General features: G+C 47.6%; 1 protein-coding gene across 3 annotated transcripts in view; it reads left to right on the top strand.

Moving 5' to 3' along the window:
- DAPK2 (death associated protein kinase 2) overlaps window positions 1–15,862 on the top strand; it is a 106,691-nt gene that overhangs the window by 71,113 nt on the left and 19,716 nt on the right. For all 3 annotated transcript variants that reach the window (XM_037502671.2, XM_054688027.1, XM_037502669.2), the window contains exons 4-5: window positions 1,064–1,202; window positions 15,019–15,148. In XM_037502671.2, coding sequence (XP_037358568.1) covers window positions 1,064–1,202; window positions 15,019–15,148 — 269 coding nt within the window. The remainder of the gene's footprint in view (window positions 1–1,063; window positions 1,203–15,018; window positions 15,149–15,862) is intronic.

The raw sequence follows: 15,862 nt of genomic DNA, 5'->3' as shown, positions 1-15,862 counted from the left end.
GGCCCACCCCACCAGCCCAGACTGACAAAAGATGTGGCTAGAACAAGATCCTGTCTCCTGAGGAAGCAGCTGTGAGCCTCTGAAATTGGAAAATAATTGCCCTTAGCTTATAGGTATTGCGATGATTAAATGAGATGGTGTACATAAAACACGTAGCTTTGTTTCTGGCACAGGGCCTATAGTGTGACCTGGGAATCTGCATTATGAACAAGTTCTCCAGGTGATCCTGAGTTCTTAGACCTTTGGCCAGCTCTCTCCTGAGAGTTTTGGGGATGCCCTTGGACTCTGTCTTAACTCCAGAGATGCATGTGTTGGCTGGACACCCCAGCATCTGGTGGAGAATGAGCAAACCCTGTAAGGTTGCCACATTTAGCAAATAAAAATCTCCTATACTATCTATCAACCCTAAATCCCTAATTGAGATAAAATTCTGTCGCTTTCTATTCCTGTCATGTCGAACACTGAGTGCAAGAGCATATGGAGTGAGAGGCCAAAAGTCATATTTTAGGCTTTTAGAGATGGATGTAACTAATGGGTCTTTATGTTTAAATTAGAGACCATGCCTAAATTCTCTTGAGCCTTGGAAGTGGCCATCTTTTATAAAATCAAAGAAAGGGGCTTCAGAAGCCATCTAGGCCAATCTGTTCATTTTGCAGGTGAGGGAACGGCCTGCCTGGAGAAGGAAAGTGAGTTGTCCAAGGTCTGTGACTAGGAGTTAAGTCTCCAGTTTCTGGTCCAGTGGTTATTCTTTTTTGCATCCCATAGTACTTGTTCCTGTCATCTGTCACCTCAGTTATATGGAGAGGGGAATGGGTAACAATCGGGATAACTGGGGACCTGGGCCTAGAATGTGAGCAGAGGCCCTTCTGTTGACACAGTAAGGATAATTCTTGCCTTTGTGATCCAAAGGTAGGAACACAGCTCACAAAAGTCAATCCCTGTTGTTGGCTAAACAAAGCCTCAGTGATGGGTGAGGGGGTCTGTGCCTGGGGGTCTGTGTCAGGAGCCCACCCATTGTCCTGGCCTCCTGACACGCAGGGCTGATGGGCCTGCTGTCTTGCAGAGTGTCTGGAGGAGAGCTCTTTGACTTCCTGGCCCAGAAGGAGTCGCTGAGTGAGGAGGAGGCTACCAGCTTCATCAAGCAGATCCTGGATGGGGTGAACTACCTTCACGCCAAGAAAATTGCTCACTTTGATCTCAAGGTCAGTGAGGGGGATGAGGGAAAAGAGACCATTTAGGAAGGATGGGTCCAGTCTCCACCAATGTCATTGCCAGGAGGGGCTCAGCTCCCGCTTGGCCTTCCCCTCCCCACTGTTGGACAGTTGAAAAGTCTGAGCTCCTGGGAAAGAGACAGTGCCCTTTCTCACCTCTTCAGTTTCATTTCACAAGTCAGGCTTTCCTCACCTAGGGGATAACTGCAAGAAGCTTCTTAATCAGACCACAGGCTTCTTATCTCTTTCAGGGAGCAGATAGCATGTAAATGTTAAATGCGCAAACCAGTGATAGGAAACTTGAAACCTAGCACATTTCACAAGACTGAACTTGTCAGCGACCAAAGAGCTAGCTCTGGTGCAAGCAGAACTAGAAGTGCAGAGGAGGGCTGCTGCGGTTGGCCAGCTCTCCGGACCCAGCACAACCCAGCCCCCAACATTCTCTGATTAGAGGTTCTAAATCTTGGGCCCAGGGACTGCTGACTGTCCTCCCCCACCCTGCCCCATACTGTGTAAAACTGCTTCCAGGGGCCATCATTATTTGGGGTAACTGGTTTCCAGGGTTGAGGAAGTTCACTGTGACTACATAGGACTTCATAAAGCAAGAGTGTGGGCACAGTTGAAGGAACGGTTCCTGTAGTAACTGAGCTCAGTCACATAGACTGATGAGCTTTTGCAGACACCCAAAGCATAAAGATACTGAATCCTGTTTACTGGGTGGAGATCCATTCTTTTTTCTATCCAGAAATTCATGCTGTGTTCAAGCATTGTAATGGGCTTTCTACAGATACACAATCAACTGAGACCCTTGTCTGGGCTTAGTTCCTCTTCTCCAAGGAACTTAGTGCAGGAGATAGAATAGAAAGATGAACAGTTCTAAGTGCTATGATGGAGGAAAGTACAGGGGCACTGGGGAGCATAAAGAAGACATCTCAGTCATGCTGGGGTATCCAAGGGGGCTTCCTGGAAGAGGTGATATTTGTGTTGAATTTTGAAGGACTAGACTGACAGGGTTTATTAGAGGGGGAGCTTCTTCTAAGGAAGAGAAACCAGCAATGTACAGTACATTCAGAGAAAAACAGACAAAAGGCAAATATGCTGAATGACTGGAGAAGCCAGGAGGAGAGCAGGGAGTGGACACAAGGCTGTGGGAACTAAACCAAGAAGGTTGAACTTTACTCTGAGAGGTGGGGATTGAGAGGGCTCAAGGGTGGGATGTCAGGTGAGCAGGGAGGTATTGCGAGCAGAGGTGTATTCAGATGAATCCCTCAGGTTGGTAGGATAGGTAAAATGGCAATAGCTTAGAGGTGGGGGTCCAGCTACGAGACTCATAAGTAATCCAGGTGAGATATGGCAAGAGGCAAACTAATTTGAAGAAGAGATGGATTTCAGACCTGTTACAGAGGTTGATCTTAGGACTGATTTGGTACCTACTTAGATGTGAGAGATAATAGGAAGGGCAGAGTCTAGGCTGACTCCCAAATTCTGACTCAGCCCAGGGAGGGCATGGCATGCCCATGGTCTCACAGTGACTGTGCCAGGACCTGGACTCAGTTCCCTCACATGCATCTTTCCCCAGCTCTTACTCAGCCCTGTGGGGTATCCTCAATGAGTCTCCTCATTGCAGTTTCCCCCTCTTTATGTCAACTGTTGCAATATTTTGAATTTCTCTAACAGAAGACATCTTGCAGAGTTTCATTCAGGTGTTTGGGGGTAAAAGTCAGAGTAAGGGTGTGGCTCGTGAAAGCCTTTGGAGCTCAGGGTGGTATGACGCCAAGCAGGAAACAGTCTACCTGGTTGTGCCTGTGTCTCCTTCCTGATAATATGATGGGCAATTAACTTGTCTTTTTGTATCTTGGTTGACTCCAGGAGATTGGCTTCCAAATGGCTCCTTTGTCTTGATCTAATGGGTCTGGCAGAGGAAGGAGGTAGAGGAAGAGAAGTCAGGGAGTCCCGCAGGTCTCGTGGCTGCACCAGGTTCATGCTGATACTTGACATGTGGGGCTGCTCGACAAGGTGGAGGAAGTGCTGCCTTGGAGTCAGGCACATCAGAGCTTGATCCTCACTCTACCATGCAGCAGGGTATAAATGAATCTTGGTTGTGTGTGTCTATGTGTTTTCAGCTTCAATGCAGATAGTAATACCTACCAAAAAACAAAACAAAACAAAAAAAACAACCCTAAGGGCAGAGTTGTTTTAAGGCTTAGAGAGAAATAGCATTAGGTTCTGAATACAGAATAGGTGCTCTGTAATAGCAGCTAGTATTGTTCGTTCCCTTCCCAGAATAGAAGGGAAGAAAACACAGCTCTTATTACTGTGTTTTGGGTCTGGATAGACTAGGAAAACAAACCCTGCTGGTATAATTCTCATTGCCCAGCAGAATGCTGAGATTTGTTGCTAGGTGGGGTTGCTGCTGGGGGCATGTCTGGCTCCTGGGCTCAGTTTGGACATTTCGCATGACAACCTGGAGACAGTTTGGGTTTCCCCTGGATGCAGGTAGGGTGAGGATGCTGCACTTCAGCCTATGTTCTTAGAGTGTGTAGTCGCCCATGCGTCTCCCCGCCCATGCGTCTCCCCGCCCATGCGTCCCTTGGCTCAAGCCCAGCTGGCCACCTTCAGAGAGTGATGAGTAGCTGGAACTCAGTGGGATTACCTCATGGTTGGGTAGACACTTCCTGGAGCCAGAATGTGGGTATGTGTGCTCCCTGCTTCAAGTTTCCCCAATTGAAGTGGATCTTGCAGAAGGACCAGAGCTGGTAGCTTAGAGGGGACTTCTGACTCCATGTTATTTCCCACCATATAAGATTCATTTTCTTTGAATATATTTTTCTTTCTGGTTTTCATTCTCCATGGGGAGCCTCTATCTACCTCTCCTCTTGTATTCTATAACTTTCCGCCAAGTGAGTCAGACTAATCTTGCTGTCTCATGGACACAGCCACCATGTTGTCTCCACGCATCTACTTCCACATTCACCTTCCAGCCTGGAGGAGCTGGTGATGGGAGAGGGTCGGCCTTTGGAATGTGAACAATCTCCACCGCTTGCTATTTGATAGGCTCCTTTTATGCTCAGCCATTATGCTAGGGATATGAGACTGTGTCCTGCCTTAAGATGTGCTTCCAGGGCCTCCCTGATGGCGCAGCGGTTGAGCGCTGGGCTGTGAAGCTGCCCACAGCCTCTGCGGCGCCGGTTCGATCCCCAGCCACCGGGTGAGGGTCCCACATGGCGGGCAGACCTCTCCTGCCGCCCGCTGCTCCCCTCAGCAGTGCACTTCAGTGCTTCTGCCTGTTCTGCTCCCCGCTCTGGCTCTGGTGAATTCTCTCACCCTCCTGCGCTTCTGACTGTACCTAGTGCTTGTATAAATAAATAAATAAATCTTAAAAAAAAAAAAAAAAAAAGATGTGCTCCCAGCCTGGTGGCAGAGCTAATGAAATGGACAAATTAATATACAGTAATCATTGTTGCTAAGACAGATTATGGCATGCTGTTGCCCAGAAACCTGTGGTGAAGCCTGTCACCCACAGAATAAATGAACCCATTCTCGGCATGGCACTCAGGACTTTGTTACATATCCTTAGCCCTGTTTCTGGCCTCATGCACCTTTCCCCACTCCAAAACACTACTCATTGGGAAGAAGACGACTGAGCTCTGACTGGTGCTCCCTTCCTTCACTCATACTTTTCCCACTTAGGCTGCTACTGCCCCTCTTTTTTCCTTCCAGGCTCAGCAAAAATGCCATTTCCTCTGGAAGCCTTTCCCACCCATGTTACCACCTCCTGCTCCCCTTCTCCAAGCTTTGCTAAGAACTAACCTGCCCCTTGACCTCTTTGCTTCTGTTGCTGTTTGCATAGTCTTCTGCTGAAGACGTTTAATCACTAGGAGTCACGTTCCACTGCCAGTATCTAGCATGGTTTCTGCACATGATGACTTGTTCAGTGCATAAGTGAATATCTTAGTTGGATTAAATGTACAACTTGATGGCAAAAGCCTTTCATGCCATCTGGAAACTGCAAGAGGTTAAAGGCAGATTTCAATTGGATGATTTAAACGGTTATTGAAGGACGACTGTATACCCAGGGGATAGCGTGACAAACAGTAATGTGATGTGGTACCTGGCCTTCCACATGCCCACTATCTACTGGCACCAGTGAGACTTGGTGGGGAGACGACCTGAATTAAAGGCTAACTTTGATTCCAGCCAACAGAAGTTCACTTCACAGACATGGTGCTGTTTTAAGTTTAACTTGTATCATTAAGTGATCTTTTCCATCACAACTTAAGTTTGGAATCAGGAAGACAGTAACTCAAGTCCTGATTTGTAGTGTCTTCCAGTTTCTGTGGTGGAAATCAACCTGCCGTGGTTGATTTCAAGAGACCAATGTGACCACACTGACTAGAGTTAGGAAGAGGGGTGCAGTAATACCCGATTATGTAGTGTTTCCCCAATACAGAGGTAAAATACATCGATAACCTCAAAAGCAGAAGAAATACTAAATTATAATTTAAAAATAGGAATCAATTAGTCTTAATGATCATTTTAAGTATAATTTATTTAAATATAAATACATTATCCATTTTAATTTTTAATATTAAAATAATATTCTTAATAGCTCTGACAACAGGCCCACAAAACTTCTGCAAATTTTATAGTCAGCTCTCATGTACCAGAAGACTCAGCTCGTCTAACACACCCCTGCTTCTCTGATATCCTGAAGGTGAATGCATTTTGTAAATAGGATAAAGCTCTATTTGGGCTGACTGTGGTATAATTATAATAATGGCAGCTGGGCTGTATTGAGCAGTCTCTAAGTGTTTAGTCATTTTATCCACTTAACATCTGTGAGGGAGTGTCATGCCTATTTGCAAAAAGGGAAGATTGCTAGAGAATGCCTCGGGCTTCCTTGGACCTCTGCCTAAGCTCTTCCACATTAATATGCCCATTTTGCGGATGAGGGATGCAGGGCTCAGAGAGGTGAATGACTTGCCAAGGTCACACAGGGCAAAAGTGCAGTTCAAACCTGTGTCTCTCCAACAACAGGGCCCCTCTTTAATACTGGTTTCCAGGGCCTCCCCGGTGGCGCAGCGGTTGAGCGCTGGGTTGCAAAGCTGCCGGCGACCTCTGCGGCGCCGGTTCGATCCCCGGCTGCTCCCCGGCCACTGGAGGAGGGTCCCACATGGCGCGCAGACCTCTCCTGCCGCCCGCTGCTCCCCTCAGCAGTGTACTTCGGTCCTTCTGCCTGCTCTGCTCCCTGCTCTGGCTCTGGTGAATTCTCTCACCCTCCCGCGCTTCTGACTGTACCCAGTGCATGTATAAACAAAACGAACGAACAAACAAATAAATAAATAAAAAAAAAAAAACATGCCTCTATAAAAAAAAAAATAAAATAAAAAAAAAAAAAAAAAAAAAATACTGGTTTCCAAACTATTGGGTACTGATTTTGACTTCTTGGAGAACTTGCTTTACAAAAATGATTCTGGAGCCTTAGTCCCAGCGAGATGATTTTGTTGGTTTGGTATTTTTAGCATAGTCCCCAGAGGATTCTGATGACCAACTAGCACAGATGGGGGCCCTCAAAGCACAGCTTGGGGCTCCAAGTGATTGGCTCCAGGTCCAGATACCTTGCTGGTTACGTGGAGGTATAAGCTACCCCCAGCTGGGTGGCCGTGAGGACCTTATAAGTTGATGTGCAGGAAAAGACCATGGCAAATGCTAGTTATCATGTGGCACAGACAATAAAGCTGATATTGCTGAATGCCACTGGTCCTGGAATGGCCTGGCAAGTGAATTTTTATTTTCCTTCTTCTACCCAACAAGAGCACAGAGACAGAGTGAATAGTGGTTTTCCCTCTTGCTTTCCCGGGCAGGGCAGCAGGTCAGAGCCATGCAACAGCCTCCCGAGTGAGTGGCCAGAGGCCGTGATTTAACAAATCCAAGTGAAACTGAGTTGGAGCCCTTCCCTAAGCCACAAACCCTAAGCTATGGGTTTTCTGGGAAAACATGGAGCTGAGGCAGCAAGCTGATGAGGTACCAGCACAGAGATGGAAATGTCCACCTTGCCAGCAGGCAGAGATGATCCCAGCAGTCACTCTTGCACCAGCTAAAGGAAAGGAAGTAACATGGGAAAGGAGAGAACACACAGGATTTGGGGTGATCCTGAGCTTGAATCTCAGCTCCTTGGGCAAGCACTTAACCTCAGTGAGCCTCAGTTTCTTCATCTATAAAATGGAGTGATGACAATGCCTGCTTAGAGAATGAGAATCAAATAAGATGAGTGTGAATGCTGGTAAACTCTAAAGCACTATGGGTTTTGCTTTGAGGAATACAGGAAGAGCATGAGAAGAAGGCCCTGACCTCAGTAAGTGTGCAATCTAGTGGGCTAACACACAGATTAACACACAGGGCTCTTGGCAGTGGGTGGTGCTTCAGGTTGAGATTGCTGCATGAGTGTGGGGCAGGAGATGGAAGGACGGCTGGGCTGGGTATTCAGATGAGGCTTCCTCATCTGCTGGAACACACTTCTTAACAAGCTTCCTCTCCTTCCTTACCATCACCCACTCCAACATATCCACACTAGCATGGCTTCTGACACCTCCTTAACACATCTAGTTCTTTCCACCCACAGGCCTGCGTGTACCCTGAATTGCCTCTGCCAGACAATCTATTGTGCTATAATGAACATCCTTACGTGTCCTCTCCCCACAATACCAAAGCCCTATCAGGGAAGGCTTGCCTCTCATTTCCATCCCTAGAACCCAAGAGTGGATGGGGATGTGTAGGTACTCAGAAATTGCTTACTGGATAAATGAGTGACTGAACCAATGCACACATATGTATCTCCTGTACATCCTGCTTTTGGAAATCAATATAGATAATGACTAAGGGCCTTAATACCTGGATTCTAATCCAGTTTTGTCATTTACTAGAAGTGTGACACCAAATAAGTTACTGAGTCTTTGTCAGCCTCAGGTTCCTCACCTGTACATTAGGAATAATAACAAGAGTACTAAGAATCAAATAAGGCATATAAGGTGGGATGTAGCTATTATCATCATCTTTGTGGTTATCTTTATGATTTGCTATTGAATACATTCATTCTTCTATGCCCTGTCCAAATTCTATGTTCTCTAGGAGACAGAGTGAACTGGCCTTGAATGATAGAGGTGGAGATTGGGCCTGGGCTACTCTGAAGCCTGTAGAGAGGGTCTGCCTGTGGTCTCACTACATTGTTCCAGGGGGAAAGTGTGTGCAGCACCATGGAAACCGGCCCACAGAGGCCTGGCACGAGAGATCCTGCTTTCTCAGGTTGCTGGGCACTTCCTGAACAATCTGGGCCTGTGCCTGACATTTCTAGTGAAGGTTCAGCTTCCGTGTCACCATAGCACAGACCTGGCTGGGCCCCTGCCCTCCTAAACTGAGCAGCCTCACCTGGCAACAGACAGGCCATGTGGGCACCTGGAAAAGAGGCTGGGCCAGGAGTCAACTGGTTTGGGCTCTGCTCCTTTCTCAGAGACCTTAGCAGTTTCTTGACCTCTCTGCACTGCAACATGCAGGGATTAAATGATATGAGGTTCTTTGTAGTCCCAACGTTGTGAGTCTGGGGGTGAATAGAGGAGGGGCAGGGAAGCAGAAGTTGAGTGGGGGAGAGGTGGGTCTGTGAAAGGGCATTTTTTCAGTTGTGCAGATGATTCAGCAGGGATTTGGTCGAGTTCCCAGGGATGACTGTCTTCAATGCTGCATCCCAGGAAGGAGTGAAAAAACATAGCCACCATTCTCTGAAATCTTACTGGGCATCACTTCTTACATCGACCATTTCTCTAAATCCTAGAACAATTCTGTGCCATGGTAAGTGTTGTCCCATTTTGCAGATGGGAGACCAAGTATACAAGAGGTCCAATGCCTTTGGCTAGCGACAGAGCTGGAATTTAAACCAAGACCTGCCTGACTCTAAGCCCTGATATTTTGCAATTTATTACATACCCCCCCACCATGGCTGCCTTCACCTTGCAGGGGCTCCTCGACATGGTGTGCTGGGCTGGTGTGGACCACCCTTCTGGTTGGCACCATAGAGGGTACCTCTGGCCAGATCCACTGGGACTCTGACAGGCACATTGCTCTCCCACAGCTGCCTGCCTGATGTGCTAAGTTGAGTGTGTTGTTTTGACAGTCAGGGGCAGTCCACCTCCTGGCAGTAGCTCCTCAGTCCTGGGCTGGGCAGAGGTGGTACCTATTGAAATTTGATCCCTCTCTCAGCCGTGCTTTGGAGGTGATGTCAGGTATGTTGGTGAAGTATTTGGTTGAAGTAAATAAAGCTGGAGGAGAGTGCCAGGAGTGAGGGAGTGTGGCTAGATTTGTACGACTCCAGAGGGCAGACTGCTTGGGCCCGGCAGCCTGTGTTTGCAGTGGCTCATTCTTTTTTCCTGACCTGGGCCTGGGAGACCTTATATGTCTTGCTTTGGGGTCCAGAGCAATGGGAATTTGCTCAGCCAGCATGGGAGGTTGTACTAGCTGGTAATTGCAGAGCTTCAAATTTGAAGGGGCTTTGGATATGATCAGTGTTTGTTTTAGAGTTGGGGGACGGAGGCCCAGAGGAGAGAGCCTGCTTAAGCTCACATAGCCTTGGGTGGTGGAGCTGAACTGGAGTTTCCCAATACCCAGGCCTGGGCTTTTTATCACCATCCTGCCCTGTCTGGGGAGGGGGAAAGCAAAACAGCTTTCACCAAACCCTTGAGGGAATTGCTGCTTAGCCTGTCACCAGGTTAATCTTTGGAACCCTCCTCTAGTCTCCTCTTCCTCCAACACAGCCAGCAACACAGCCACCCTCTGGGGATGAGTGTGCTCGAGCGCCCCTAGTGGTAGTGAAGATTCTCCAAAGGCAGAAGGGGAAGAACCACTGGGTCTCAGTTCTTTTCAGTTCACATGGGAAATATTATGCAGATGCAAGACACCATCAGGGATGCCAGGGAAGTTAAAACCAATTAGAGCTTTTCCAGGGAGGCTATCATTTAGAAAAATAGAATCACAATATGAGAGACAGCGTGCAACTTAGGACCTCTTGCTCATAAGAATTGTCAGCATGGAGGGATCGCTTCATTGAAAAGTAAGGGAGAGAAAAAGGAGGCATTCTAGGCAAGAGGAAGAGCTGGAGCAAAGGATAGAGTTATGAGATGTTGTTCCAGGTGTGCTGATACCACCCAGAGGGTGTGCAGGATGGTGCAGGCAAGTGATGGGCAGTGAGACTGAAAGGGCAGCATGGAGCAGCTAGTGCAGCCTTAGTTGACAGATGCCTCAGCTATCAGGCAAGTGACTGGCAAAGACAGGCCATGTGGGCATCTGGAGAAGAGGCTGGGCCAGGAGTCAACTAGTTTGGGCTCTGCTTCTTTCTCAGAGACCTTAGCAGTTTCTTGACCTCTCTGCACTGCAGAGAGGTCAGTGGGACCACTAAAGATATATAACCAAACTGGGGGATGTGGAAAGAGCAGCAGCTGGAATGTGTGGGAAGCCCAGCCTGACTCTGCCAATATGAGCAGGCAAACTATTATAGACAAATTTCTCAGCTCTCTGAGCCTCTGTTTCCCCATCTGGGAAGTAGGAATAGTAACGGAAAATACCATTCCGGGTGGCTGCAAGGGTCACATCGTGCCCTAGTGCATTGCTTGCTTTGCTAAATGACTGGTAAATGTCAGTCCCTGCCTTGCCTCCTGGGTGTCATGAGGTTATTAAGGGAGGCTGGGTAGCAAGAAGGAGGCCTTTATGAAAGCAGGAGGAACTGCACATATGGGGTTTAAATCCCCTGGGTAGACTGAAATCTCCCTGTGATCTGGGAAAGAAGCTAGAGACTTTGCCCAGTGACAGGGAACCTATGGCCTCAGTTTACTCCCAGTTAGGGCAGAGCTGAGCCTGGAGCTGCATCTGATCCATGAGTGGTGATGTGGGGACAAGAATCTAGGTCCTGACCACCCAGCAGAGCATTCTTGCTGCCCATAGCCACCTTTCCCCCAGGCCACATCGCCTTATCCAGATCCACCTTGAGACTTATTTGCCAGGCCTTCTATTGTCTTACTGAGGTGAGGTGGCCCAACTCAGGGGGGCCCAAGGCTCCTTTCTGAGCCTCTGGACACCACAAGAGGACTGGGTGAAAGCACACCTCTGGGTGAAAGCATGACTGTAAGAAAGAAATTAGGGGATGGGAAGCAGGTGTCAGGGCAGGAAAATAGCTGTGTTTAAGTTAGGCTGCCAGGCTCACGCGGCACTCACATTTCTCCAGGGATAGATTCCCAGTACCCTTGAAGAAGCAGGGAAGGGGGATCATTCAGTCTAATGATTAGGAGCACAGCTTTGGAGTCTGACAGATAAAGGTTGAAATCCCCGTGTCTACAGTGCAGTCTTTCAGTATTGGTTTCTTCTGGGGGAAAAAAAAAAAAAGGAATAATAACATCTGCCAGATAAGAAGTTGAGAGGGTTCAGGGAAGTATGGGGTGTGTTACATGCTTAGTTAGCTAGCACTGGGCCCTGCACGTTGCAGGGGCCTACTAAATGGCCTTTACTCGGGTTTAGTTACTGATGGATGCCAGGCTCTATACCCTGCTTTGGGTAGATGACAGAAACAAACCCTCAGGAAGCTCAAGACACAGTGGGGGAGACAGATAAGTAGGCCCTTGGAGACAGTGGGAGAAACACTGCGATGGGGAACAGGATGTTACAGGAACTAGGGAGGTGGTGTGTGTGTCCTTCTGGAGGAGGTACTATTTTCATGCAAATGAGAACAAGAATTAGCCACTGTTTGGGGTAGGGACAGAGCAAGGGGGAAGTCACTGTATGTTAAGTTCTTGGGGTAGACAAGAACTTGGGGGGGGACAAGGAGGTCTGAAATTGAGAGGACGTGACCTTGCCCTGAATTTCTCACAAGCTGGTGGAGAGGCTATTTGCCCAGAATACAGGCCACAGAAGGGAGAGGATGTGAAGCAAGGATCCTTTTCCCCTCTGAGTGCATGCTTCCTGAGCACACTCCAGTTGTTCTTCCTTCCTCCCTGTCATTGCTTGTTCTCGACTCTTCTGCCCCACTGCTTTGGTGTGTCCACCTCTGTCTACTGCAGTGCCCACGACCTTTGCTATGTGGTGGTATCTGGCCCCTGAACTGACTGATAGTTAGAAAGATCCCAGTCCTGGCTCCTTCACCCCAGAGAGAAGCTTTAGGGCCATTCTTTGGAGGAAAGGAGCAATTCCCAATAGTGTGGCCGAGGAAAGGAGTGGAATGGAGGGAAGAAAAGATGCCTGTCTGGGAGATAGTGGCCAGTAGGATGGGCACAGCTCACTGCACAGGATGTGAGGACCCTTGGGGGCCAATGGGCAGTGACCCTAGGACTGGGCTTGCAACCTTGGAGTGGGGCCACCTGCTTGGGTCCTGTCTCTTGACCGCCTCCTGTTCTCACTCTCCTTTCTACAGAACCTAGGAATCTAACTCCTTGGAAAAGGACTTTGACACATTTTCAAAATAAAGTTGAAAGAAATCTCCAGAGGGAAAAAGAATAAACAAACTTAAAAAAATGCCAAAGGAAATGTATCTTTTATTTTTTGAAAAAGAGGGCCTGTCATCTCACTTGAGTTGAAGTTTTCAGCCACTGTGATATGAGGGCAGAGAGACTTCGAGGAGATCTGGAATATCTTCAGTCCAAATTCAGAATTGCTCAGCTAACAGGTGGGGTCACCCTCAGCCTGCCAGCCTCTGCGCTCTGCCCTGCAGGTGAAGAAGCAAGGGACTCCTTCCAGCTGAGGATCTAGTAGGGGAGCTATGACAGAAACAACAAGGACTGTTAGATGAGGGAGACTGTGACCAATGTCACAAAATAAAAGGTTCAAGTAAGCACAGAGTGACCTGGAGATGGGAGGCCTGACTTCGGGTGGGAGTGGGGAACTCATGACTGGTGAGGAAAGGTTTCAAGGACGTGTGGTTTGAGTTAGATATTCAAGCCCAGGCTGGGACTCAGTAGGCAGAGGTTGAGGGAAAGGTTTTCCAAGTAGAGCAAATGATGTCAGCGAAGATGCAAAGTGCAAAATTCTTTAGTGCTTTGAGAAACAGGGCCATTCAGTTTTCTTAAACACACATACTTTTTTTTGTTTATTTCTATCTATGTATGTATGTACTTACTTGTTTTATTGAAATGTCACATATACAATTTATCTATTGAAAATATACAACTAGGGCCTCCCCAGTGGCGCAGCGGTTGAGCGCTGGGTTGCGAAGCTGCCCGCGGCCTCTGCCGCGCAGGTTCGATCCCCGGCTGCTCCCCGGCCACCGGAGGAGGGTCCCACATGGCGCGCAGACCTCTCCTGCCGCCCGCTGCTCCCCTCAGCAGTGTACTTCGGTCCTTCTGCCTGCTCTGCTCCCCGCTCTGGCTCTGGTGAATTCTCTCACCCTCCCGCGTTTCTGACTGTACCCAGTGCATGTATAAACAAACAAACAAACAAATAAATAAATAAATAAAATACGTGCCTCTTTAAAAAAAAAAAAATGTACAACTAACTAACAATGTAAACTAACACCAATTTTATAATTGTAGAAACATTTATCACCCCCCCAAAGAAACCCTCTACCTATAGCAGTCACCCTCCAATTCCCCAATCTAAGGCAGCTACAAGTCTTTGTTTCTACGGAACTGCTTATGCTAGAAGTTTCATGTAAATGGAATCATATAATTTGTAATCTTTTGTGACTAATTGTTTCACTTAGCATGTTTTCAAGGTTCATCCATGCTAGAGCATGCCAGTGTGCTTTGCCTTCTCTTTTTCCTTTGCCTTCTCTTTTTTCATGGCTGAATAGTATTCCACTATACAGCTGGATCACATTTGGCTTATTTGCTCATCAGTCATATTCACTTTGGGACTGTCATTCTGTGGACCCTTGTGTACACGTTTTTTTTGTTTTTTGGTGGATCCATGTTGTTAGGAAGTTCCACTTTGAGTTCAGTTTAGGGCAGTCCTGGTGGGAAATGGAAGAGAAAGGGTGAATTAGGGGACCTTATTTGTCTATTTTGTACTCTGAATAATTGTGTAAGAGAGACAAGGGTAGGCTCAGGGTCTTGTTCTGGTTTCACTGGAAGCACAGGGTGTGTGAGGCCAGGGCAGAGCACCCCCACCTCCACCCCCCACCAACACACACCTGTGCTGTTGTGTCAGACCCGGCAGCTGTTGGTCAGGCTGGAAATAACCTGGGCAGCTGATATTTTCCCTGGAAGTCAGGTGCATTTTTTCCTGTGTCATGTTAAAGGTCAAAATTAATTAAACTTATAGAGAATTGTGAAGTACACAGTTAGTCTAGAGGAGGGGCAGGTTGTCAACAGGAAACTGGGCAGTTAGGGGAAAGAAGTGGTCAGGAAGACTAAGGTCAATAAGCCAAATGTAAACCCAGCCTGAGCTGCACCACCCCCACTCCATCGCGCTCACACAGCCCGCAGTTTGTCTACAGGAAATGCTGCAAGTATCTCAGTGGACCTATTCGGCAGTTGGGAAAACAGAGGCACTGCATTACAGGGCTCTGCTATTTGGAGACAGAAAGGGGGTTAGAGCCAAAGTCTCTAGCTCTGTTGTTAGAAAAAGATTTGGTAAAACCTGTGCCTTGTTCTCAGCCCTATGCCTGATTTTGAGTTCATAGGAAAAGACTGAGGACACAAAAACATGGAAGAATGTATGCTGTTTCAGTCTCCTAAAAAAGAACACCAAGCCCCACCCTAATCCCCAAGCAAAAATACAAAACAGGGCTTTAATTACCATCCTTTAATTCCTTTCCCTCTCTTTTGTTTCTGTTCTCCAGCCAGAAAACATTATGTTGTTAGACAAGGATATTCCCATTCCACACATCAAGCTGATTGACTTTGGTCTGGCTCATGAAATAGAAGATGGAGTTGAATTTAAAAACATTTTTGGGACACCAGAATTTGTTGGTGAGTTTTTGGCCTATTTTTCTCTCAGCTAATCATCTGGGCTGAAAAGGTAGAGAAATCCCAGGAGCAAACCCTGGTTCTGGCACCATGGCCTCTGGACTGAAAGATGAAGCCTTAGAAATTCCCTAGAGACTTACTGGTTGGGGAAGGAATGTCATGCTGGGCCTCTGGGTGAGGGTACAGCCCTCTGGCTTTTAGTGCCCCAAAGGGCAGGGGGAGGACAGGTGGGGTTGCAGGCCTTTGCAGAGTTGACCTTGCCAGTATTGGCACCATGTCTTGCTCTAAACTGAGTTGATTATAAAGATTTAAAATTACCTTACCCCTTTGCATGCCTATAAACTCAACCTTTTCTGGAGTAGCTTTTGATTTCCTGGAAAGGAAAAAGGATATCATCTGCCAGATGCCAGATCCACCCACTTGCCTCTGTGTGCCTGACCTTTATTCCTGCATAGGAGGCCAGCTCCAGCAGGGCCTGGCAGCTCTCTCTTCCCGCTGTTTCTTGAACCCTTGGCCCAGGCCCCAGAACCTCCTCATGAAGCTTGGGCCACAGGTTGGGGGTCAGAAAGAAAGAGGCCTGCAGAAAGGAAAGGAATGAGAGTTAAGAACTATCATCTCTTTGCTTTGGGGGTTGGATATCAGAGAGGGAGGGAAGTCATGTTTTCTTCAAAACCTGGGACTAAAACCTCTAACCACAATCTAATAGAAATGAAAGAA

Source organism: Talpa occidentalis, unplaced genomic scaffold (assembly GCF_014898055.3).
Source record: "Talpa occidentalis isolate TD23 unplaced genomic scaffold, MPIMG_talOcc4v2.1 talOcc4.11, whole genome shotgun sequence".
Taxonomy (NCBI): Eukaryota; Metazoa; Chordata; class Mammalia; order Eulipotyphla; family Talpidae; genus Talpa; species Talpa occidentalis.
This window is presented reverse-complemented; position numbering and strand designations above follow the sequence as displayed.